Source organism: Pyxicephalus adspersus, chromosome 10 (genome assembly GCF_032062135.1).
Source record: "Pyxicephalus adspersus chromosome 10, UCB_Pads_2.0, whole genome shotgun sequence".
NCBI lineage: Eukaryota > Metazoa > Chordata > Amphibia > Anura > Pyxicephalidae > Pyxicephalus > Pyxicephalus adspersus.
Window position 1 is genome coordinate 36,823,557 of NC_092867.1, and position 27,644 is coordinate 36,851,200.

The window sequence follows — 27,644 nt, forward strand, 5'->3', positions numbered from 1 at the left end:
TTTTTTGTGATATGCTGCTTTCTGATTTTCCTTGCTCTTTGCCTTGTTAGGTGAAACTCTGAAGGAGAAGCAGGCTCCAAGAACTGGGCTAAAACTTTCCAGCAGTTCAAGCAGACTGAGAGACTTTAAAGCAACAGTTAGCAATATGATTCACAACAGACCATCACAGGCATCACAGGCGACGCAAAGCTTGCATCACGTTGGAAGTGCTGTAGATCAGACAGAGATTAAGCCACTCTCCAGTTTAGCAGGACAACCCAGAGACTGGGAGCTGGAAAACACCAGCAATGAGGCAAAGTCCGGCTTATCCAATAGGTATCGACCTACCTGGCGTCCTACACGGGAGCCGTTAAATGTGGACAGTATATTCAGGTCAGAAAAAAGGATCAACTCCACATATAGTCCACTTAGTCCCTTTTCAGAAGACTCTGGTAAGCCTCTTTTTGCTAATTTGCACATTAAAAAGCTTTTACTAGATAAACTATTTTTTACTCTGTTTTACTAACTCCCTGTACAGAAAAAATGTAATCAATAACCAGACAGTATATGTGGTATTTTTCCTACTTGATATTTTTGACCTTGCTAATGTCTATAACGTTTTTTTTTTTGTTTTTTTTTAAATAAAATGTCAGGAAAGCACAAAATTATTTCAGGCATGCTGTATAATAACACATAAAGGCTGATTTAATACCACTTGCACATAGTTACCAATGCACATAGTTGCAATGGACCTCTACTAGGTTGTGCACCGTGCAGTAATCCAAAGCGAACTGCCAGAATTCCTATTTCTTTGGCTTTACTCAGTAATTTTAAATCTGATTGGCTGCATTTTGTACTCAAGCCATTGTCTCTGCCATGTTTTACTGGATAAACATGAAGTGCATTATACATTTACTAGTCCCTGCTGTTTTTCACTGAGACATATATATAATACCTTATGTGTTTTATTGCTGAAAGTACAAAATGCTCCTAGGTACTTTAGGGCAGGTGAGGATATCATGACAGTTTTAGTAACTGCTGTCTTTGGTATCCTACCAGTAGATACATATTTGTGTTACCTTCATTTAGAAATTTGACTTTTTAACACCATTTAAAATACTTCACACTGTATTAGCCCTATATTTCTATTCTATTTTGCTTTGATCTGGCCTATTTGTGGAGACTGGGAAATGAATTGGTGATTATATTTTAACATGCTTTCTTATTCTAATTTTGTCTGTACTCTCTTTACCCTTCATGCAAAAAGCTAAGGAATTTTCAGTCAGTGAACAACGAGAGAATGGCAACTCTGATTCCAAGGAGAAACTTCCATGCATAAAATACAGGAACTGGGGAATGGGACGTGGTGCTCCTCACCTTGGAGATCACCAGCAGCCTCGTCTCATTCAGAGAATGGAGTCTGGCTACGAAAGCAGTGAACGGAACAGCAATAGTCCCGTCAGCATGGACTTACCTTTATCAGAAAACTGTAGTGCTTTTCGGTAAGAAATCTGGAGATAAACTTACTAAGGAACTCCAGTAAAAATAATTTCTCTCTCAAATGATCAGATCACATAACTACAAATAAACAGAATGTTTGTCTTAGTTCTTGTTAATGCATGTGAAAGAGTATCAGCTACACATACATGAAACAAGAATTGAAAATTTTAGTACTGCATATAAAATCCAATATACAATTGGTAATAAACTCCATGCGAAGCAGAAAAGAGAAAAGTTTATGTGCATCAAATGTTTGATTTATTGCAGTAACTCACTGCTACCAGTGGACCTTAAATGTAAAATATATGAGACTACCGGCTCTGCATTACTGTAGTAGTTATCCCTTTTCAAGGTCCATTCAGAGGTCACTTTTCAGATCCTTCAATTTAGCTGGAAGAAAAAAAGTAGTGAATTACTTTTTATTAGATAAAACAAAAACAAGCAAAGCATTACACATAAAACTGTTCTATGTATTTTTTTACTGAAAACTTGAGCTGGTGTGTTTTCCTTTTTGCATTATACTACCATGATGGAGATTTGGAGGTTTAATCTCTTTTAAAGGGCTGACTACCGTGCAAGCAGTTTTATATAAACATACATGTAAACCCAATTCCTAAAATGTCATATAATAAAAAAAGATACCCGGTGATTGTGATATGAGGGTTATTGTGCAAGCATTATCTGGTATAGGATGAAAATGCTTTGCCTCAGTCTTCTAATTGTATTCCTGTGATGTTACATGAGCTTCCTATGAAGACTGCAAGTGGCCTTTTCACCACACTTTGGCAGGCATTGTTCACTGTTGTCACCATTAGGAAATACCTTGAGTAATGAGATTCAGCCAACAATGGAGTACCTGCAGTATATCATCAGCACTGAGATGCAATAAAGATTTGCAAAAAAAAAGTGAAAACAAACATGTTTTTCAGATATCTACTTCAGGTGCTTATATGACTTTCATGCGACGGTCCAGTAATAGCAGAAAGTTATAGCCCACTTGGTTATATTCACTTATTTCAGTATCTTTTTTTTAATTATTATTTTAAAATTATCCTGCTGTTTTACTAGTCTAGATTTTTTTCCATTTGTTGTTTATTTGTATTTACTGTTGAAGGAGTTTTCCCCCAACTTTGTTTTTTGTAGATACTTGAACATTCAGTCAGTTTCTTTTATCTCTTAGGTACTTTGTATGCCATTTCTGGCCAACACTATCAGAGGGTACAGCTATTTCTGATGGCTATATAAATCCTGTTTAATAATAATAATAATAATAATAATAATAAAAATGGATATTTATTTTATAAGATATAAGATTTTCACTGTTTCATCATATTTCCAGGATGAGCAAAAGAACTATAGGAGCTGGATGTTGCCACTGGAGTCTTTGAATGATATAGGGAGCATAACATTAAAGTAAAAAAATTGGTTTATTGCAGCTTTTGTTTTTTTATTAAAAACAGTAGTGCAGGTAAGATGGTTGATTTCAACTATTCAGGCCTCATAAGGCAAAAACAAAATCCACCCTCCATGCTTGCAAAAGTACAAAGCAATAGAATGATTTCACCAGTCATCAAGCTAGGGAGAGGTGACTGGAAATGGAACAATTTTTCCTTTATTATCCATTATCCCTAATTATTTATTGGATGGGCTGAAACTTTTACCATGATTTGTTTAGCTGTGCACTATACCTATGGTAGGATAAATAAGGTATTATTAACTTGGATAAAGACCAATGTGTAAGTGGATTAGTGGTATTTGTTAAACAATTAAAAAAGTGTCAGTGCCACTAAATAACAGAACAAATGAGTAGTAATTTTAACACTATGATTCCCTCTCTTAAAGGGAATATCACTCAAGGAAAAGTCCCGGTACAGCTCCGGCTCCTACCTGGCGAAGCATTCCAAAGTCTCAGAGCAGCAGTGCATTAGATATGGCGGATTCTGCTTCCAGTGTGTGGGTGAAAGTGCATCCATCACATGTTGGTAAGTCAAACAAATGCATTCTTCTGGATTACACCTTCATTACTAGAGTATAATATATTTTTATAATGTACTGTCATTTATTTTGTAATGTACTGAACTGCATTGCTAACCTAGTATTTTTGTGTATTTTGTGCAATTACTTATGGAATGACTATTATGTTTTTCAGTATTTTTATATATATATATATATATATTATATATATATATATATATAAAATTGCATGTATGTATGTTCCACCATCACTCGAAAACGCATGGAGACATTTCAACCAAATTTGCTATACATATGACTGAGACTCATGTGAGTGCACCAGTCATCTTTGTACAGCGCTATGCTATATGTCAGAGCTATATTTGGATGTATGTTATATATATATATATATATATATATAGATATATGTATATGTGTGTGTGTGTGTGTGTATGTCATCACTAGGAAAAGCATCGACACATTTCAACCAAACTGCTAGACATATAACTGAGAATCATTTGAGTGCACCGCTGATCTTTGTACAGCGCTATGGTATGTGTCAGAGGTATATTTGCATGTGTGTGTGTGTGTATGTATTGCTCAGTGACAGTGTGCCTTCTGCTTATATTTTTACATACTTTTTTTGGACTGTTACATATTTCTGGCCTGTAATAATGCCTTTGAGAAAATGTAAGGCAATTGGCCGAGTGCAATGAAAGGCAAAAAAATGAAACGACACGTAACAAACAACGTAGACAAAAAAATCACTATAGCTTTATTTGATTCCTTTTCCTGTATAATATAGGATTGCAATAAATAAATACCCCGGCCAACGCCAGGTAATTTTATTTTTATTTATAAAACTGCAAGCAATTTGATTTCATAAATTTAAGTATAATTGGCTGGCTGCCATGACTTACTACATAATCATTGCTTTTTCACTCTCCTTTTGAGTTAGGCTATTCTCATCATAAAGCAAGAGGAACTTTGTTAATAAATTTTGACATTACAGTTACAGCAACAGAAAATCCTGTGCCATTAAAGACTGAGCTAGATGAACTTCAGGAAGAAGTACAGAGAAGGGCCAGGGAGCAGGAGATACGATGGAAAAGGGAAAAGGAAATTGAGGCTGCAATGGGCTTCAATCCACGACCCCGGCGCTTTTTAGACTTGGATGAGTTACAGAATCAGGGTAATTTTTTGCATTCTTTATATGCATTTGTGTGCCTGTAATAAACTAAAAAGAATTTATTTACAGTACTTTTGTGTTGCCTTGTGAACAATGTGAAATTGCCCAATATTTATTATTCTTACTATCAAAAGGACCGAAGTTAAAGTCTATAAAAGTTTTGTAGTGAAATCAGAGGTCTCAATTGCTTTATCTGGAATGTATTTACCAGCCACACTGTTATTATATTACACTGGGGCTTCTTTTAGGGCTGTATTGCACCCTTCCCACATACACATTGTCTTGCATATTTTAAACTAATTCACCCATGTGTTTTAGTAGGACCTCACTCTACAGAGGGGCCTTTACATGGTGTCTTCTACTTCTGCAATAAAGACTACATTAAAGATATATAGTTATGTTGCTATTACTGCTATTCTTTTTGCAAATCCAATATTAAATGGCAATAGCCAATGTGTGAAAAAGTTTACCTTAAAAAATGTAGTAGAGTCGGGTGCCATAGCCCTATATAACATTGTTATGTTCAGCTTACAACTCGATACAATGTAAACAAATAGCTTTTCGATATAGTACATAAGTCTTTCTCATCTAAAGGGTGATTTCGATATTTCAAGGTCTTTGTTTTCAAAATGGTGAAAGAATAAAGCCAAATGTCAGCTGTGCTTGGCAGTTGTTGGCACCCATTGTGGCTGGGCTTTCCAAAAGAGAAAAAAAAACAACATGGGTTTGCTGAACTAAGTTGCTAAGTGGTCATCTCCAAAGAGGCTTTCCAACATTTTCCCTGTGGCCATAGCAACTATAAAAAAGCTGATGGAAGGCTCTATTATTGTGTGTAAGCCACATAAGAAGGAAATAAGAAAAGGTAAATTCTGTGTGGCTATTACAGGAAGGAGTGACAGCTTTGAGCGGTCCATGCAGGAGGCAGATTCCGTCTTTGAACAGTCACTGAGGTTGGAGCAGAAGGGGGATTACAGTACAGCCATGGCACTGTGTAATGAAGCTATTTGTAAGTAACTCATAACCAATGCTCAAGTCTTCCTTATGTCTTGTTTAACATGGCATGCTTTAACATGTTGTGGCTCAGCTATTGGCTGTAAAAGGTGACCTTTTTGTTTTTCTGATTTTTTTGTTTTTTTTCAACAGAATCCTTGCAGTTTGCTGTTAACCCAAAATACTCCATTGCTTTGTTTTTCTTGCTTTTGTTGCTTTGCCCGTGTTTCTACAAAGAGGCTTTGCGGGATTGAAACAGTGCTCTAGGTTCCAATTATTTTTCTTGTGACAAGTTTAACAAAACAGCTCTTTTATCTGGCTGTTACTTGGATCAGAAAGGGCCTTTAATTACTTTTTTTCCTCTCCACTGAAGGTCAGGCATTGTTCAGTTACTAGGCCAAATTTATGAAACTGCTGTGGGATTTCACACCACCAGTAGCTTTACTTCTCCTAAAATCATAATCCTAAAATATCTAATAGGAGGCTTTATGTTAACATTGGGATCCACTATTTTGTCAGTATGCAGAATCAAAACAGTTTTTTGTCAGGGTTACCTACAAGATGCAACATTGGTATCATTGTATACTTCTCAAATATTTGTCCAGGTAAAATATTTCCACTCTAAATAGGGCATAAATCACCTACTTGGGAGTTGTGCCCATTGGCCACTTTTATCCTTGTTCTGAGACATCTGAGGGCCCAGCTTTACATTTATGCTACTTCACACTAAGGATTTCCAGTATCCATGTTCACTTACTATGTGGGGAAATGTCATACTGTCGCAAAACCTTTTCTGCAGCAGGCATGTGTGAGTCTTTCTTGGAGTGATTAGAACAGGAAAGGATATCTCTGGGTCTCGGAGAGAGTCCATGTAGCTAGCTGGTGACCCTTTAAAACCTTTCTTGGGCTTTTTTTTTTATAATATATCAGGCTTTTTTTTTGCCTATCCAGTGCCTTTAATGGTTAGGGATGCATTAAAAGTATACAGATAAAATCTTTTGACTTCTCCAGTTACAAAAGGTGTGTCACTCAAACACTAAGGCAGCCAGATAACAAGCATTGTCAGAAGGTCAGAAATGTCAACTGTGATATTTCACTTAGTTCAGCTTTGACATGTTTGTAGACATATCTAAATGATCTGGTTGTTCAGTGCCAAGGTCACACCTTTTCATAGTGCAAAAAATCCAGGATCACATTTATTATTCTCATCTACAGATCTTTTTACTAATGGGTTCGTAGTAATAGCCTTCAGTTTACTGGAGCCATAGCAGTTCCACGTAACAAAATTGCTGCAGTTAGGTGAAGATTTTAATTTTTACTAGATGGGCTTAGGAATGTTACAGCCAAAGTTCAACAAAATTGTTGGTTAGTATACTGCAAATCAGTTATATTTTTTAGTTCTACACCTAGAAAAGATCCAATTCTGTGGTCTTCTTATTTGACAAAAGTCAGTGAAATGTATTTTTTTTTTTTATCCTTGTATTCTAATTGCATACCTCCCAGTGAGATAATGGCCTCATCACACTATTCCTTCCGCTGTTTACAGTTCTTAAAAATAAATTGGATTTCATCTGGGATTAAAAAAAATAAAATGATTTTAAAATTTCAAGTTGCACATGTCCCTGTTGGAAAGTAGGTTTAGACGATTATCTCACTTTTCTTTTCTTATTCATTTATTATTTTTCTTGGAAGGTATGCAATTATTGATGAGCCTGTTCCCACTGCCGGTCAAATTGGATTCATATCAATTGAGTTATATGCATTAACATATTTAGGGTGCATTGCTTACATAAATGTCCATTGTTAATGATCTAAACAAAAAAAAAAACACATTACTTATTTTCCTCTGTATTGCATGTTCCCATGTTCTGCTCTTTTATGCATCCTGTTTTTTCTTTTTTATATTTTGGTTTGTGTGCGTGCATTTGTTTCTGCTATGTTTTTCTTTTGCATTTTAGCTAAATTCAGACTTGCCATGCATGATGCCAGATCTAGCACACACTGCAGAGCCCTAGCAGATAAGAAGTTGCAAATGTGTTTACGAAAAGCACGAAGTCTCCAGGACCACATGCTGCTGCCGACAATTCCTCAAGCGCTGCCACCAGCTTACCCCTCACCACAAGGGGGAGCTATAAATCAATCTACCAGGTAGCTGCAATGAAACTTCCTTTATTAGGAGTAATTCAGTGCAGTGTTTCCCAAACTTGTTCTCAAGTCCTACCAAAAATGCGTATTTCGCAGGGAACTTCACATATGCAAAAGTGGAGTACTTGATATAACCGCGATCTAGTTTAACTTCCTGTGTGAAATCCATTAAATTGGAACTGTTGGTAAGACAAAGGCGGGTTAGGAAACACTGATGAAGTCAATTGTTGTTCTTAAGAGTTGTTTAACATCCATTCAAAAGAAAACCTAAACTTAAATGGCAGTTTAACTGTATTTGGGAACATAAATATACCATAAAAAAGGCCATCATTTTCTACTGAATATGGCCTGCTTGTGGCTTTTTCCTCTCCAACTTCGGTTTTATTACAACCAGACATTTTTTTCCGAATACAGTAACACACTAGGTGAGGGCTGAGGGGATGGCTGTTATGTGAACCAAGTAAAGCATTTTAATGCAGTGCTAGAGGAGTAAACTGAAGACTACCATTAAGGCTGACTTCAGGAAAGAATAGACGTCAGTCCATTATTCTAACCCTAACTTTAGCATCAAGTCAATTGCAAGAAAAGAATAACACCATCATTGTATATGAACAAAGTAAATTTAAAATTGTAAAGTAAAGTTTTTTTCTTTTATATTATAAAGAAACCCAAGCACACATGCAGACACCAAACTTGCATTTACATTTTTTTCTGAGCCTTCAGCATCAGTCATAAAACTTATATAGAAATTTTAACCCCCATTTACAACAAACAGTAAAGTATAAAAAAAATTGTCAGTCAAGCTGTAGGAAATCAGCGGACATATCAGCTAGTAAAGGCCATGTCTTCATTAATGCTGTTACGGCTTGGTCGTATTGATGTTTCTTGCATTGTGTTGAAAGTTGTACAAGCTTAACTAATTTTATCTGCTAACCATTGTTTCATTTTTTTTAATCTAGATTTCTCAATTACATTCAGTGTGATTGAAAAATCACCCAGTAATAGGAAAATGACATCTTGTAGGACTTTCTCTTCCTTAAACCATTTGAAAGAATGGCTTAGTGATTTTATTTAAAGTGAAAACCATCAGTGTTGCTTCATTATATCCGGTCCTATTCTTTAATTCTGGTATAATTTTTCATCACTGGGTAGAATTAATTGCAGTACAGATTTAGAAATTTCACTTTTTATTGTCCCATCACTATGTCTCCATGACATTTTCCTTCAGTACTTGTCACATATAATGTCACTCGGTCAGTACAGGGGCAATTTGTATAAGCAAAGAATATACTTACCATTTCTGATGAAATGTCACCTCTTCTGCTGCAAGTATTGGGCCAATTAGATGGTCAGCTACTTGTCTCCCTGTAGTACAAAGTAGTTTCTTCTACTGCCTCATACATCTATGTCATCCAGTGACATACAAGCCGTCAGGAGAAACCACACTGTGTGGCAGAGGAGCAGGTACTCCAAGTATGGAATAGTCGCTGTGGCAGGACACAGTGAAGTGTCATTTTCAACAAACTGGCTGTTGAGAAGTTAAGTATATTCCCTCTTTTACAAATATGCTTTTACATGCAAAGTGACCCTGTGCTGGCTAGGTAAAGTAATTTAGGTAATTTGCTACAGCAATAGTATTTATCCGAAAGACCTACAAGATATCTCTTCCTCGTATTCAGCCATTATTTCCTAGTAAGTAAATTAAGTAAATAATTTCCCAATACATTTAATTGCAGTGACCAGACTATCTCGGACAAAATTCCAATGAAGCGACAGATAATGCCGGAGACAAACACAAAGGAGGACTTTGCATCTTCTCCATTAACACACTCGTTCGCCTCTAGCCATGAGTTGCTTCCTTCGTCTGCTGAGTCTTCCAGCTTGTCACCTTCTGAGCATTGCCCATGTAGCAAAACATTTTCAAACTATTGTGCTCCTACTGATCAAAATTCCCCAGAGAGTGCCTCAAAGTCTGTGCAAAGCACGGCTGATAAAATGGTGAGAACAGAGGATTCTAGCCCAGACCCTTATAACAAAAAGCAAAAGGGTGAAAGAAGTAACAATGGAAGTCCTGATAACGGTAAGGTGGCTGAGGAGCATGAAGCTAAAGATGGTCTCCTTACTCTCAGGAAGATGAAGCTCAATGGCATTAAATCTGGCTCTTTACCATCATTGTTATTTCCATGGGCACGCCGCACACAAGTGCAGTCTCCGGACAGAAGCAACCCACCAACTTATTGTCACAAATCTGTCAGTACAGAAATTCATGTAAGCGAGGACAAAGTTGGTTCCTCCAGTGTCGCTTCTCCAGTTTCTCCAGCTGGCTCAACAGGTTTCACTATTCAACCAGCCAATACATCATCTAGAACAAACAGCCAGGATACCTTATTAGATAAACAACCAGAGTTGAATATCTCTGAGCCAAGCAAAGTTGAGGCACCTAAAAGTAAAGGGTTAGTGCGCTCACTGGCAGAGCAGTTCCAAAGACTGCAAGGGAGTTCACCAAAAAGAAGTAGTTTTGGTGTGAATTTTACAGGTATTGACAGTTTTGAGTCAAAGCCTTCAATTGGGGATCAAATTCAAGATTCATTAAATCTTCTAGATACAGAGTGTAATCCACAACCTCAGATATGCCAAGAGAATAAATCCGTCAGTACCGATCAAACAAGCACTTCCCCAGAATCCGATGCTGACTCCAGTAACCAGGGGAAGTCTTACTACAAAGCAGAGAAGAAGGTGAAATTTGGAAGCACTGTCCATTTGCCTGCCTCTCTGCCCACAAACCAGTGGGTTGATAATGTCAGCCGATATTACAGCCCCCAAATGGAGGGTACAAATGTGGAATACCCTGCTTACACAAGTTTGTCCCCCAGTCGAAAGCCCATAAGATATGGACTGTCCAAGAGTTCCCTTGATCTACGCCAGGAGTGGAAGCAGGATTTTAAACAAGAGATTTCTGAACTGGATGCCTTGTATAACAGCAGTCTGCAGTCTTGTCCAGGCAATAGGAATATGCAGTGGAGAGCTGAGCATACAAGACAGACATTTGGAAAACCATGTGAGTGCATTAAGCTTTTTATTTCTGTATCTTCTTTGTAAAAACAAGGTTGTGGTTTATAGATAATTGTTTGCAGAATTATAGTTGCCTAATCATGTAATTTACATTGTTACGAAGATGACCTAAGACCCTTTTAGAATTAATTTTTTTTTTACACTCTGTAATGTCTTATGGAGATTTCACTAAAAGCAGTGTAGAACAGATTTTGGGTAACATCTTCTGAAAGATATAGGAGACGGGAATGGAATTTCTTTAATACCTGTGCTTTCCACATGTGCAGGTCATGTAATCGAGGTCTTAGTGTGGTAGCTGTTGTACCAATAAAAACTGAGCTAATTGCTACGTTTGCACACCATGATTGAAATATTTAAAGTAATATAAATATATTATTCAACTGATTCGGTGGAAGTAAAACACTTATAGTAGGACCCATGACACAAATTGTCATTTTTGTTGCAAGTGTGCATAAAATCTCTTGTTAGCCCACAAAACTTTGCCATTTGGAGTTCTTGATTTGTCTTTAGGTATTAAACATTGTTTACTCTGTACTCTAACAGATCCTATATATGCTTCATATACAGCTAGAATAGATAAGCAGCACAACTCACATTTTTCAAATGGCACACACAAATCTATGGTATAGAAAGTTACATTTTTATAATGCTTTATAAATGACATTTGGTGGCTGCTAGGAGGGATAATTAGACTGTATGTCTGGCCATTAAAAAAACATTCAGTGAACTCTTCATGTGCATATGTGCACATTTGCTTATATTTTTTTTTTATAAATCTCAACTCTGATATATTACTTTGCTGCTGGGAAATCATAAGAAATTCCCTGCAGGACTACAGAACAGTGTCTCTCCCCTCCCCTTTGTAGATAATAAAGGCAGTGTTCTGTAATACAGCAGAGCAGGATTGTGCAGAGCTTACAACATTGCATTGGTTTTCAGTACAACTGAGGCAATACCTTGACAGGGTCAGCACTTGCTGTGTTCTTAGACATAATACTTTTACAGTTGCTCTTCAGTCTAATATATGACCACTAGGGGGCATGGCATAAGAATTTGCCACCCTAGGTCTGGAATAATTGTTTAATTCATTGCTTTTGTTTTCCACCTTCAGTTTTGGACAATACATCTGCAAGAAAGCAAGTCGCTGGCCGAGGTCTGTCACGGACTCCAACAGCAGAGCTAGAGCGCAGTCTCTGTGGAACCGCACATTCACCTGGGTCCAAGGTAAACAGAGAAAGATTGAATGATGAATCGGTGACCTTGTTGTGTGCTATGAATTCTTACGGTCACATAATCTACAAAATAAACCTAAATAAAGGATTCATCATTAAAGAGCAAGGAAGTTGGGTGCTAGATATAATTTTTATGAGTCAAAACAGATATTTCCAAATGGCACATAGACACACACATAGATTCTGCTTACACTATTGTTTTTTGTTGGTCTGTGGATCTCCAGAATTTGCTGCCCTGTATGTTTTTATGAAAAAGTGACTTTTTTTTTACTTGTTATAAAATTATTTTCATAAAGCCTACAAGGGATCCGAAGCTTCCTTCCATAACAACTTTTAGTTGTTCCCCTAACCATGCCTTCTTAGTTATCTCCTGTCCTGGGGGACATGCAGCGGTGTGTGGGGTTCCTTCCCATGAGTAATGAGACTGTAGGGTTCAGAAGGAGTTTTGGGATAGTGTGCTTCATCTCCAACCAATGTGAGGTAGAGGAGACTCATTGGTGGAGGCTGAAAGTTGATAATGTAACTTCTGGGAAATCATTCAGGAGCTTCAAAAAGGTGGAAGTATCGCAGTGTGGTGCCATCCTTAATGCTTTTGAGGAAATAAAACAAAGCGAATATACCTTTCCTGCACTTGACACAGACAGAATGCTTTTCTGTATCTGATTGACACTTGTATAACAGCAGACTTCTAACAGTGTGTTTAGATTTTGACAGTGGCAATTAGTGCTTTGATCCACTTAATTTTTTAGAGTAACGAATACAACTTGTTCACTTCTATTGTGCTTCTTTTTTAAGCGGTGATAAGGGTTTATGAAAAAAAACACTACTTTATAAATGCTGCAGTATTAGGAAAGTAATAGTGTTATTGAAATGCTAACCACCACTTTTATGAATGGCCAAACACAAAAGTGTTTCTAGCCATGTTCACGTCTATATGGTAGCTTTTTGTTTCTTCTTCCAGCTGTTCCTTTATCTTCTAGCCATCATGTTCTACATGTTTTTGGAATTTTATCCTACAGTGTTATTGGAAATGCATTGAAAGATTTATTTTTGCATCTATATGAAGCTGACCTCTTCCTCAAAGCTTCCACAGTCGCATCACAATCTCTGAGGAGCTCACAATTTATTGGCCCTACCATAATCACATGTTTTTTAGGTTTGTGTATAATGGAATATGTTTCTTTCCAGTATTCCATTGAGGCATCTCAAAGTTACTGTCAATCCATGCACTTCAGAATTCTGTGTCTGTAGCTAGTAATTGTAAATCTCTGCATTCTTTTGAGTGGTTCCTGGGCGTATGTAGGTCCTAGCAATCAGATAATTAAAAAAAACATTCTGTTTGAGTGAAGTTCAGGAAAGTTGTTTTGCTCTTACATTTATATGGCTTGTCAGTTTTTTACCAGTGACTGCATAAATGTTCTCATCATCAGGCTAAGGAGGAGGAGAAACAATCTAACAATTGCATTAAATGACAATTGACCTTTTCTGTTTGCTAGTATTTATGGAGGTCCTGGAAAAGCATATTGTTTTAAATTAGTTATGCTGGAATTGAGTGTGAAACTTCATCTTTGGACTCCTTGAAGAATATAGGTTTCATTGGGGAAAATAAAACTGTAACATCAAATTACTACCTCTTTACTTATTGCATCAATGTGGGTACCTTGGGTCTTCTTATTGTAATATATGCAGGATGTTTAGTTTTTTTTGTATCTTAACCTTGATTCTTAAAATACATTTAACATTTAGTTAGGTGGTATATCTACTTCCTATACCACTAGATAGTGGGATCATTTCTCAACATGAACCTGTCCTAGCTTGTGCAGCGTAACTAACAACATTTAAAAGCTGTCTCTGGATATAAGAAACATTAGTCCACCGGCCACTATAGACCAAGATTTTACAGGAAGCAGTGTTTTTTTTTTTTCATTTGTTTTTAAAAATATTTTTAGATAAAACCATGCGCTAACTTCTTACATCTCTTGAACACTCTAATGGGATCACCTAGAATCTTAGCTAATTTTTAGGAGCATATCATTACTCAGTAACTGCAGAGCTCTGTCTGCACAAATAAGAGTAGTGATACTTGAAACTTCATAACTGCTGGACTCCTCACAAGTTATAAAAAGCCAGTAGATAATACTGCTTCTTGATAGCCAAGTTCTGGTCCTGGCAACAGCGAACAGCGGTCAGAATGTTGCTGGTACTTTTTAAAGTACCATGTCTGCCTGTGTCAGATTTAGGAAAATAAAAATGTGTATCTATTACTTTCTACATGTCACTACATTACTCGAGAGAGACAGTGAATAGGCCTGCCACTTGTAAAATTTTGTGCTTGTACCTGCAGGTCACTCAAGTTAGAGACCAAAGCAGGAAACACGAGGACGATGAACTGTACAGCGCAGAGAACTTTCGGCGGCTTGCAAGGAGCCTCAGTGGAACAGTCATTTCTGGAAGAGAAGAGACGTTGGTCTCTTCTCAGAGCTTTGTAAGTACCATTTTTTTCCTATAAAATCTTTATTTGGCTTATCTCATTGTCACATTGAAAAAAAAAAAGTAATATTGTCTACAGAAAGAAATCATATCATCTTCTCTTATTCCATTTGGCAGGTAGCGCACTTCCTATTCTGAATTTCTGTACAGAGCTGCTAACTCTAATGGGAAAGCTAGCTGGCATGGCATGTATGCCAATGGTATTTTGTTTCCTCTATCAGCCAAGTAAAATGTAGGGCTTTAAGAGATACAAAGAAAAGTTGATGCCAAAAGCAACACACATTTTTAGTCAGCACTTTGAAATCGCAAATAAAAAAAAAATGCATGCATGCAGAACTTTCAGGACTATGGCACATGTTATTAAAACTTTATGGGTTTAAATTGTAGCTGTATAATATAAGCTAGCAATGATTTACCTGAGGGGTTGAAATTGTTTTCATGAGATTTTGTTACCAAGTATCTGTGTTGCACATTGATAGCAGGTGCGTGCCTTTAGCTTGCAGTGTCGGATGTTTAGCCATGTGTTATCCTTCCATGTAATGCAAGTTATTGTTTTACAAATGTAAGTTATCCTGCTTTACATTAATCATCTTGTTTACTGGTGTATTTTCTTTCTATTTTATTTGTTAAAAGGAGGCATCCAATGAGAGGAAACCGCTTGTGGACAGCAGTCATCGCTCTCACAGCTCCTCCTCCTACCCCTATACCCACAATCCTTCTGTCTTATCCTATGAACCCCAGCACTACCCAACCCAGATACAGCACCCATCTCATGAGGTACTGGCGCCCAGCATGGTGGGTGAGGCACACAGACCACCAGGTAATTGCACATAACCTTCCTGCATGTTGATTCTCTTGGTTTTGTGGCTTACTTCACTTATGGTAATGTTTCTTCATTGAACACCATTTGCTTTACCCATTATTTCCTTTGTGCTGTCTAATGTAGCTTTATATAGTCTGCCTTATTTTTTTGTGTATACCATTTTTATGAGATACAGGTGTCCGACATTGTTTTAGTTGTATATAATCTTTATTTTTTTTCAGCACATAGTGACATGGGAGCAATTCGCATAATGGCCTTCTTCCCTAGGAGGTCAGGTTTTAAATGGTTAATCTACCCAAATATGTTTGTTGCATTATGGATACATAAGCTACATCACCCAACCGGTGGCGTTTTTCTTTTGGGATTTGGATCAGTAAGATAAAACCCCTTGCACAATTTTTATTTTATATGCACGCAAAAAAAGGGTTTCCATCCCCTGGCCTGTGGACAAGTTAGCAAGCTTTTTGAAGAGTTTGATAATCTGTAAAGTTTATGAAAAGAAAAATCCTTTTCTCCTATCCAATTGATAGCAATGCTAAATTTCTGTCGATGGTGATGGCAGGATCAATAAACCTTTGGATGGAATGAAAAGTATTCCTACTTTGTCATAATCTGCCGAGTTTCTAAACTTTCTAAACCATTCCCAACAGTTAGTTTATCCTGCCTGCCAAATGTAGAATTACCTAACAAATCAGGGTAATATAAAAACACTTAGGGCTCTATTTATAAAACAGGGAATCTGACATTCCCTAAAACATTCACTTTTGGCAGTAATTGATTTCTACAAAGGAATGTTTGAGGGAATGTAGCAGTGGTTGAACAATCTTTGTGTTGGGGGTTTAATTCTAGCTCTGCACAGCATGAGATTGCTGGGGTGCTAAAATCTTTCTCAACCCCCTATACTTTTACGCATTCTACACATTCTCCCATTTAGATTATAAATAATTGGGCCTAAAAATAATTTCCCTCTCTAAAGTTACTATGTGAGCCCAACCCAGTATTGAATTGACAACAGTGCAGCTGTCTATGGATGAAAGAAATATGTCTGTCCCACTTCTATGGCATTGAAGTTGCAGCACTTTGGCTGTGCAACTGCTAAATGGGAATTTGCTAACCAATCTGTACTATGGTGGTGCACCCAATATATACCCCTACCATGTGCTCTGGAGCTATGCTCTTTTTCCAGTAACCCTGAATACCCAACTCTGCTTCTCCTGCATAAGTTGTAAAGCTGTATAGGATCAGCCTAAAATTATGTAGACTGTAAAAGTTCTAATCTACTTTGGAATAACCCCCACCTTGCAAGAGAGCAAAGAGAATAAAATATTTTGACTCTTGAAGGGCATTGGGTATTTTTAACCTTCAATAATAATAATAATTTATATGTAACTCCTTAAATCTGATTGAAAAACAAATAAAGGTTACAAACAATATAATAAAAGTAAAGCTATGGAAATTACTCATTTTGGGGTTTTTTCATGTGTTGTGAAATCTAAGAATAGTGAACCTATATTATGTTTTTCACACTGCTTTTAGTTTTGTTAATAATTGAGTCTATTGCAAGTTGCTGTGCCTTTCTCACACTGATGTAATGAAATATGTGTCACTCATGTTTTACTTTTTTGAAAAATACACCTTAATTTGCAGCCAAAAAATCCCTGTCTCTTTCCTACTTGATTCATACCTTGACTAATTACAGGGTTGGTCAGTATATTTATGGACCTAACTGGACCTTGTGTAAGAATAGTATTTACATGTCCTTTTAACTGCCTTATTAATACAGTTTACATTTTATGTTTTATTATAAAATGACTTTTAGTAGTTTAAACAGGAGTAGATTACATTTTAATAGTAAGTCTTCCTAATCCCTTTTTTTTATTTATATTTTTGAACAATTAAGGAGACACGAACGTCCAAAACATTTTGGCTATGCCTGACAGGAGTGAAAATATCCGAGGTAACGAATGCTCAGATGTGGCATTGAGCTATGCAACTCTTCCTAGGGCTCCTAAGAACGCTCCTAGCCTATTCTCAACATTGCAAAGGTCTTCGCCTGACTCGTGGCAGCAGCTCAGAGTCACTGAACAGAGTGTTCCCAGCTACCACCAGTGGTCAGGACAGCCAATGCAGATCAACAGAGCTGAACAACATGCAGTAAATTCCAGCTTCTTGAGCTCTCCAGGCAGAAGCTTGCGAAACAGCCCCTTCCAGCCACCATCTACTTACAGAGACTTTGACAACTACTCAGTGCATCATAGGCCACCACCTCCAAATCCAGAATACAGCACCTTAAGAATGCCAAGAAGCTCCTCCGTCGGGAGAGGAGACACATGGGGAAGTGCTTTTGCTCCGCAGCTTAGAATTCAGGGTCCAAAAAGAGTGGACATGCCACCAGAGGAAGACTGGAGACAGAAGAGTTTGGCTGCTCCAGTGGGAGTCAGAAGGCAACAACCGGCCTACTCCCCACATCGGACATTTTCATCCGCCACTGATATGTACGGTACAACCAGCTGGAGAGGTACCTCTGCCTTTCATAGGCATGGCAGGTAAATGCAATTATATAGCAGTCCAGCAAGTCTACCTTGCAAAGAAAAAGTTGCCAGACTTGCATCAAACATTCTTGATCCAAGCCTTTGTCATTTAAAGGATATTAGTGTGTAGAGTTATCGCCAGTCTCGTCTTAACACCTTTAAGCCTGTGGAAAGTCCCTTTGTGCTAGATTTGTGAGCAAGATTTGGAATTCCTAAGTATTACTTTAGATTGCCAAACTGGTGCAGGAAGGCTTTGCTGTAAACAAGTATTGGAGCTAGCAGGTAAAGTCTCTCAGCAGTGTATGATCATCCAGCTACTTCAGGTGTGTGAATTGCTGACAAATCATTCTTCCACTTAACATACAGTGAGAACAATAACGCATTTTCTACTTTGTCAGTATGGTGCTCACCCAGCAATAATATGATTCAAAGAGAGAGGTAACATGTACAGATCGTCTATCAGAAATGAAGCGCATAAACTTAGACCTTCTTTGGAAACCATTGCCTTTGCTCTTTCAGACCCTGCTTCAGTTAGCAATAGTTCTATGTTGCAGTGGTGGTAATTAGAGTAAACTAAACTGTTTTCAGTTATGTGTTGGTTCCCTTTTGGTGTCTCTGCGACCAAAGGATCTTTCCAGTAACCCATGCACTGCAGTCCTACAGGGTGTATAGTTTAATATTTGCTCCTCCCTCGACTTTACCTTAATAGCTTTTTCTCTGCCAGAAAGAACCTGCATTATCGCTGGCAGTAGAGAGTCTAATCTATGTTCAGACCATGCATTAGTGCAGTTGGTCTTCCAGTGGCACTCAATACAGTAAACCAGCATGCAGTCAATAATGGAGTTTGAAGTGTTATTTGAAAAGCAAACCCAGCATTAACCATGCAGATAGTTAAGCACAAATCTTGACTACTGTAAGGAAGGAGATCGAGAAGGGGAGGGCAGTGCCACCGTTGACTTTAGAAAGACCTGCCCACCCCTTTTTCCTTCCCTCTGGAAATTGTAGCAAGCTCATACCAGATGACTGTTATCACTGCATGCTTAAACCCACGGATGTTAACAGCTAGAAGAAAAATTAAATATTTTAGTGTCAAAACATTTGCTTTTGTAAGTATTTTTCAAATAAATATATAAAATAGTTCTATTAAACCGCATCTGCACTGTTTTTTATTGTTGTTTCTATAACTTGGGAAGTATATAAAATACTCTGATTTTCTCTGAAAATGTGAACCCTGGAAAACATTAAATAAATTATTATGACTAAAGAAGTATTTCTGTATTGAATGGCTGTTTTATTTCTTGTTACATCCGTTTAGAGATTTGTATGGGAAATCACTTCTATAAAGAAAGTTGGGAAAGTTCTATAAAGAATATATCTGACATTAACAAGGGATTTCATCCAGTAATACAACTTTATGCCAGGATATCATTATTTCATCATGTTTTTGTGTTTTACTAACTATCAAAGCACACTTCTGCCATGACTGCATTGTACCCAGTAAATACCATTTTAAGCTATCCTTTATCTCAAGGTTGTAAAGAGATTTACAACAGAGGCACAGAAATCTCATCTACCTTCTGTGGCGAGCAGAAACCTGGCAGCCTTCTAATAAAAATGTTATTATTATTAATAAGCTGTTGGAGCAGTGTTTCTCAACTATGGTTCCTCCAGAGGTTGCTAGGGGTTCCTTGAGTAATGAGCAATTTGTGACTCTCAGGTCAGTTACCACAAACCGCAATCTTTTTAAATATATCTGTAAGGGTGACATTCTTCCCACCACATGAATGTTCCCTGAGCTGTGTATATAGTAACTATAGGAGGGGTTCCTTAAGATGTGAAAGGTATGTCAACGGTTCCCTCATGTTAAAATAGCTGCTTTAGTGTCTTTTTAGTGATCCTTGAGAAATAAAAACTTCATTCTACACACAGCTAAATAGATCGCTTGTGTTTAAATCGTTTACAGCTTGTAAAAAGTATGTACATTCATGTCCATATTCACCGGTGCACTTCAAGTAGAAATCTACTGTTCTTAAACAACTAATTTATTGATAGCTGATTGATATCAATAAATGAGTTGGTATTTATGTTTATACATAGTGAATAATACAAAACAGGGTTTTTAAAATTAATATTTGAGCAATTGATAAATATTGTGTGTTGAGAAATCTCCCTTGCATCCCTCCATTTCTTTATCTCATATTAGGTGAAAAGAAAGGACAGATCGGAAGAACTACTACATTAAGTCCTACTTGTGCCTCCAAATTGCAATCTTCAGGTTATGACTAGCTTTTCTGTACCACAATCTGCTATACCAAACGCTGCATCAGCTATTTTTTGGTTTTGTTTGTTACAACATACTGATTTTTAAATGGCTGCCTATCACAGCACACAGAATTGCATGTGTTCAGATACATTTTTTGCTATTAAAAGATTGAGGGCTCATTGACACCAAACCATACAATGCAATACCTCAAACTTCTTTTGTTCTGTTGTTGCTAGATACACATGAAAAAAAAACCTATGTGGGTCTCTTCACCAGAGCCCAGGTAAGTCTCAATGCATATCACAAGAAATGTACAACCACAAGGGATGCACTGATATGTTTTGCTGCTACTTATTCACTTGCACAAAAGTAAGTTTAATACACAATTACACCGGGACTCCATCTATACACTGTAGCTACACCGCTGTGTATCATCTATATTTTTTACATTCCCTTATATTCAACTAACCTCCCAGATAGATACCAGGGGTTGATAGTCTACATTTACAAAGCATCCAACAGGGATTTGCCATTTGAATATGTAATTCAACAAAAACACACCAACGAGAATGGTGCTCTATACCAGTGTTTCCCAACCTTTCTTAGTCGCGGCACATATTTTACAATTAGAAAAATCCCACGGAACACCACCAAAAAGTCAGACACGTAAATTAGCTACCTGCTGCCATCTAGTGGAAGAGTTTTTTTTGGTTCTGCCTATCACTATACATCGCTGGTATACAAATTTTTTGCAGTAAATAAATCATTTTGGGACCAATTAACTGAAATTGGATAATTTCCCACGGTACACCCGAAGATCTCTCAAGGCACACTAGTGTGCCGCAGAACAGCGGTTGAAAAACACTGCTCTATACAATTCAAACACTGAATTCCAGATCCTCCCATGTTGTTCTCAACTCCACTAAATTGTAAGCTGTTGTGCACCATCCTTCCTTTTGTTTTATGGTGTGGTACATTACATAGGATCCTTGTAGGGGTGTTTTCTATGTTCATGTCTGTTTAAGATAGTATTGTATGTAGCCTTTACTAGATGTTTCTCAGGCTTCATGTTTTCTTTAGACCATGGTGGGATTGTGCACCGATAGAGACATCTAGTGGTAAATTACTAGCAAATCAAATTTTACCACTTCTCAGATTTTATATCCTCAGACCCAACTGTTTTGTAATATTTATTTTAAAACACCAGCAGTTCTCAAAGGTAAATGTATCACTTTAAATACAATTCACAGTTTAAAGGTATTTCTGCAAGGACCATCATCTACAAATGAACCTAATGCTCTACAAGTTTGCTCACTCTTCTTTTTGACCTGACAGTTTTCTGCCTTCCTACAGTGTTCCATTAAACTTTAAATTTATTTACATACTATCCTTTTATTGTATTTTCCTTTCTTTTAAGGACATTTCTTAAGTCTTTATTACATTTTCCCTGAAAATGCATACACATACTAGTTAGGACTGCACTGTCTTCCTCCCTCCGAGTATCTACCATCATTTCTCTAAGTGACATCCAGCTGTAAAAATGGTGCCTACAACCCACTACTGGGGAAAGGTGTTCATAGCACTTTTTCCCCCAAGTGTCGGCCAGAACCGCCATTCAAATAAATTATATATATATATATATATATATATATATATACACACACACACACACACACACACACTCTAAAAAGCTATGTCTTGAGAAGTCACCTTTTCTTCTCTAGTTTCTTCTAGCCACAGAGACACATAATGGAAAATTTCATAAACTGTACTATAGTAGGATTACTCAAGTAGATGATTACCTACAACATGCAGGTCATCCAATTTTATTGTTTTTTCATTTATCTAAAATACAATGAGATACATACAAATATATAATATGAAGACGGAAACTATCCAATCAATCACGTATGCCCTTGCACTAGCAGTTGTTGGTACGTTTATGGAGGCTATACAATCCAATTGTAACATGTGCGGTAAACCTTACCTATGTTCAGGTGTATCATGTTTAGGGTAATGAATTTTACATATAGTTAATAGGTCAATACTTATAACAAAATCCCAAGGAAGCGATCTATACAAAATGGTTACGAACCATAACCTTTTCACCCAGAACTGACAGTCCAGTCTCTGACCCCTGTATACTCACTGCTTCAGAGCTCCATCAGGGTCCCTGGGTATGGGGTAGCAAGTGACCTTTTATGATGCAGCATGGGGGGGGGGGGGGCTACTAAACTAGACAAATGTCAGAGCAGAGTATTGTATTGTGACATTAGTGATCTCTTTGTACTCTGATACCAGTCAGTCACCATGTTGGCATGACTGGGAGAGAAAGTATCTCAAACAACTCAGATAAATTTTATGCAGCTGAACGCTTTTTGCATCACATTAATTTCAAACAGCACTGCTACACAAGAAATTTATAGTCCTGGACTTAAAGGACCATTCCTCCAAATCCATAATTTATTCACAAAGCATTGGTTATAAATTTCTTTCCTCTTCTAAACATTTGATACAAAACTTTTTTCTTAAGTATTGTTCTGGGAAGAGTTTATTATTCTTTGAGAATAAAAATGACCCTATTGCTGAAAGAAAAGGCAATAAATCCAAAACATATTATGCAGATGGAAAAATTAAAGATTTTACATTTTACCTTATCTTACAGTAAGTATGTGATGAAAACAAAAATATTACAAATGACAAAAAGATTTCCAGTTGTAGATTTCTTTTCTTGCCAGTAGATGTCACTCAATTCTACAATAATTATACAATGCACAAAAAGTAGACAATTAACACTTCAATGAACAAGGAATACTTCACCTATTTATTTCAGTTGTAAGAATTTAGAGGCATGCTTATCTTGAATTTTATTGAGAGTGTAACATTGTTTTATCATTTTTTTTATCAGCATTACATTTCAAGGGGGTTTCGTTTATATTATAGGATTTTTTGTTCTTTTATATTATGTAGAACGCGACTAGATAAGAGAGTGACTTATTGGCAAGTTAGAACCAAAATATTCATATGAGAATATGAAAATCTACCGTTGAAACACTCAATTTGCCAAATCAGCTGCTATGCATAACTGAAATGTAAAAAATAAATTTAGATAAAACTGGTATCAAGTAATAATGGAATGCAGAGGTACATCCATAAACAACACAGTCACAGTAAGTGTTGTGATACAAAAAGTCTCTTAGCTTAGAGCTAAATATTTGTTCAGTTAGTCTGTATGCTTCATTGCAGTGTGCACCACACATGAGCACCAAGTATACTAGTGATACTTGCATTGTCTCCGCAGCACCATTCAGCATAATGGTATATTCCCCATGACAAGAGGAGTTTATGGCTTTAAAATCTGATTGGTGAGCAGCCAGAGTCAAAGTTCAAAATTTAATGGAAGTATTCTACGGACAACACATAACTAGTGTGTAACGTCCACTGGTCATGCGTAAAGGAAACTACACAAAACAGGAGCTGCTATGGCTGACTTCCATTTAAATCAGCTAGTTGCCTGGATGTCTCCAGCCTTAAAGTGTAACTGTACAATGGAAGGCCGTAGCAGATTATGCAAAGTGTGGGGAGCAGAAGGTAGCTCTCCCAAATGTTATAAACCAAAGTCTGATCTTGACTTGGGTATGGACTGAGTGTGAAGGAGGAAAGCACCAAAATCAGAACATTTGGTCCAAATTCAACTTTAGACTCCTATGTCATATAAATCCAACATATTTTAGGAGTTCAAAAGCTTTCCTCATTAACAGGGCTTGGTACTGCTGAATAATCTGTGAATTATATTAATAAAATTAAGGGAGTGTGTCTTTAGTAGTTATACTCATTACAGGTAATAAGTTTGATCATTGAAGATGTTCTTTCTCTTTATTCTGTATTCTGCTCTATATTGGATGCTGGCTCTCCATTCTCGAGTCTTTATTAGCTGGGTTTACCATATAGTGTTCCCCTAGTATAAGAGAACAATGGTAAACCTCTATATGGTGAAGCATGTGGGTCATTATTTTGCCTAAAATAAGATGGTGGCTTTTCCTCACAACTCCACATTTAGTTCAAACTCTCATTTCTTAGGTCTTTCTTTCTGCTGAAAGATTTTTTTGCAACACTAAAGTAGCAAATCTCCTAAAGGGTCTTTTTTTTGCATACCCTAATTGAAGGATAAAGTAACAATATAGTGCAATAACAATACAACATATACAAATAGAAAAACACAAAAAGATCAGGATAAAATAAACATCTCTTGACCATGACAACATAATAGTGACCAAGATACTTTAATATGTAACTTTTTACAACTGACGCACAGATAACCAGTCTTTTACCAAATAATATTTTATCCTATGTTAACAACCCAATAGCTTTTGTGGGTTAAGTCTCTTGTGTTTGGAAACTATTAACTGTTACCTGTTCATTCTTCTTGAACAACAAGTTGCATTTCTTCACCCATAAAAGAAGGTAAAGTATATCTTCCAGATAGAACACAACATAAAGTTTTGGCTTTACATATACTATAGAAACTGCTAGTTACTTGATTGTCATGCTTTGTTTAATAGTTTGTATGGGATGTGCAGAATATGACTTTTTTATGACTAATTTTTCTCCAGCACTCCTGGTCTGCATGCTTGCAATAAGTCAAATACTAAATAGTAAAGCCAATAGGTCAACATTGGCAGCCCCATTATTTTCATATAAGCACACTGTATTTAATTCAGAGGAGCAATCGGACACTCAGGTGAAGAGTATAGTATACCTTACAGAGTAAATCAGACTGAAGAATCTTCAGACATATCTTAGTTATTACTATTACAACCAGCCTGTTGTAATAGTAAAAATTTTTTTTAAACAAAATATTAGGAAGTATTGGGAAATATGTATGTATTTAAAACCAATGTTCATGCAAACTAAATCCAACACGACTGAGAACATAAAATTGATGATGTTTATCTAAGTTTCATACTATTGATATATGTATGTTGTCTTTTATATATATCATTATCCTTGTTCTATTACTTCTGAGGGGCTCTGTATGAGGCTGATCTATTATTTTAGAAGAAAGTTTTGTTGAGCCACTTTGTGCTAACCTTCATAAATTAGGAAAGAGCTTTTTATTAGTGGAGGAATTGTTGTATACTTGCTCCATATCATGAATGTTTCTTGTTGTTTTAATAAATGTTTTAAATATGTTGAAATAAATTATTGAATTAGGTTTTAAAATACACAAATGTTTTTGTTTTCTATGACACCTTAAAAATCCCCCTTTATCAAAAAATTTGTTTTTGTGCTTAGAAGTTACTAAATCCAACACATTAGAATTTGAGGTGTAAAGTTACACTGGCTGATCTGACACGAGTTACCATTAAACAATCTTAGGTAACAAAATCTCCTCTCCCCATATGACGAATGTCCATCAGCAACCATTTCTACCTTTTGCTGCAATGCCAAAACTCCCAACAACAAGGTTTCCCCTTCTTTAACAAAGAGTGAAAAACTCAAACCTCTGTCATTTCCCATGACACTTGATTTACTCGTTTAATATCAGAAGGGCTTGCTATCAGATATGAATGTCCCCCTATTATTCGGGCATTGTATGCCTGTATTATCAAAGGTGATTTCAGCAGTTTTTCTGTAGCAGCTCATCTTCTGTCTTGAAGTGATGGTCGTCCGCTGACAAGAGCGGCCTGCAGGCCAGTGTAAAGAGCTGATTATCCCTGGGTGTCAAAATAAAAAGGATGAGAAAGAATGAGACTGAATGTGAATAAGACACTTTAGTGATCCTTTCATTCATGCTTCACAGGAAGTTAGAAAAGCAGATGCCTCAATACCTCATTAAGAGAATGTGCCGTGTCTTCCACCGAAACAAAATCGCTAAAAGTGGCCACAATATTATGTTAAGTGTCTGTACGCAATCAGCCCTTTCACAGGGAAACATATGGTGGAGGGTTTGTTTAAAGAAACACAGAATAAAGACGGATAATAGAAATAAAGAAAAACTTAAATAATGTTGGAAAGAAAATGTAAAGTGTTGTAAAGAAATGGTAGAAAGTAAACACTCAGGATCATTGAAGTGGTTCAACCATGCTCAGAGTCTTCAGCTTAAGTCAGATTTCTTGCTTGCATTGACTTCTACAGCGACAGCCAGTCTGCATTTTGTTGAGCTGTTAAGGCTGCAGCTTTACCTGAAAACACTGAATGGATCCTTGTAATCTAAAGTAGTGATTCTTTAACATGAAATCATTGTGAACAGCCATTCAGTGCTGTCACCCTTCTATTAATGATACAAGTATTGTTCTGACACAAAGGTACCATTGTCTTGCCCTCTTTTCACAATCATATGACCATTAGTAATCTTACACACCTTCATATCTTTGGGCATTGTAAAAAAAAATAAAAAAAATAATCTACAATTATGTGAATTAAATTCAAAAAATTCCAAACTTTAATTTTCAAAATTTCAAAAAAATTCAAACTTGAGTGGCACAATATGTTTATAAACATAACTGGTTTCATTAGGGGGCACACTTTTAGCTTTGTATAAATGTCTAGCAAGAGTTCCTTGCTTTTTGCTTTTCATGACTTTATATAATTTATATAAGCACCACTTGTGTTTTTCATCCTACTTGCTACCTTTTCCACTGGGCAGCCATCCATTTGTTGACTGTTTATTGGACAGGTATCTGCTGGTCATCCACCTACTAGGTGCCTATTTGTCAGCCATCAGCTTGTGGGTGACCTGCTTGTTGGCTACCAAAATACAAGGTTTCCCAGCACAACTACCAGCACGCTTGCAAAAAAAAAAGAACTATTTACGTTAAAGCAGAAGTTTTAGTTGCATATATTGGCAAATAGTTACAGAAGCCACACTGCCTAGTCCAGTCCACTTTGTAAAGCCTGGTCCTAGACCAGTGTTTCTCAACCAGGGTTCAGAGGTTGCTAGAGGTTCTTTGAGCAATAAGCAAGTTGTCCCTCTCAGATCAGTTACCAGTAACACCAGTGATCTTTTGAACTATCTGTAAGGGTGGCATTATTATTAGTTTTGGTGTTCGACTTCGGGTTTTCCTTATATTCAACCCAAATATGGTTGTTCAAATTCGCATAGTCCCGACCCGAAAAACACGGGATTCGACTTTGCAAATTCGTGTGTAAAAAAAAAATGTCTAAAAAAAGAGGCTTTAATGTTAAAGTAATTTTTTTGAATGTGTGTGATTTGTGTAACTAACTTTTATTTTTTTACAGGTTATCCAACAATGACAGGATGATTCCTACAGCTGCACAGCCGTGGGAATCCTCCTGTTACTGTGGGATCCCTGTGCACTAGAGGTTAAATGAGGACAAGTCTCTCCATTCATCACCTCTAGTGCTCTGTGATTGGCTGAGGAAAGGTAAGCCCTGATGACAGCTAAAACGTCATCAAGATTTACCTTTCCCCAGCCAATCACAGAGCACTAGAGGTGAATAAATGGGGGGACTT

The 27,644-nt window shown here is 36.8% G+C and overlaps 1 protein-coding gene and 1 long non-coding RNA gene across 3 annotated transcripts in view; one reads left to right on the forward strand and one right to left on the reverse strand.

The window, feature by feature from the left end:
• The window catches only part of USP54 (ubiquitin specific peptidase 54), a 45,544-nt gene extending 26,370 nt beyond the window's left edge, over window positions 1-19,174 (forward strand). For both annotated transcript variants that reach the window (XM_072424876.1, XM_072424877.1), the window contains exons 12-22: window positions 51-431; window positions 1,247-1,481; window positions 3,322-3,461; window positions 4,445-4,624; window positions 5,508-5,627; window positions 7,570-7,759; window positions 9,493-10,814; window positions 11,940-12,052; window positions 14,405-14,545; window positions 15,184-15,370; window positions 17,274-19,174. In XM_072424876.1, the coding sequence (XP_072280977.1) occupies window positions 51-431; window positions 1,247-1,481; window positions 3,322-3,461; window positions 4,445-4,624; window positions 5,508-5,627; window positions 7,570-7,759; window positions 9,493-10,814; window positions 11,940-12,052; window positions 14,405-14,545; window positions 15,184-15,370; window positions 17,274-17,923 (3,659 nt within the window). In that variant the 3' untranslated portion in view covers window positions 17,924-19,174. The remainder of the gene's footprint in view (window positions 1-50; window positions 432-1,246; window positions 1,482-3,321; window positions 3,462-4,444; window positions 4,625-5,507; window positions 5,628-7,569; window positions 7,760-9,492; window positions 10,815-11,939; window positions 12,053-14,404; window positions 14,546-15,183; window positions 15,371-17,273) is intronic.
• The window catches only part of LOC140339951 (uncharacterized), an 82,236-nt gene continuing 56,160 nt past the window's right edge, over window positions 1,569-27,644 (reverse strand). Inside the window, exon 3 of the long non-coding RNA XR_011922563.1 lies at window positions 1,569-1,869. This is a non-coding gene — a long non-coding RNA (uncharacterized lncRNA). The remainder of the gene's footprint in view (window positions 1,870-27,644) is intronic.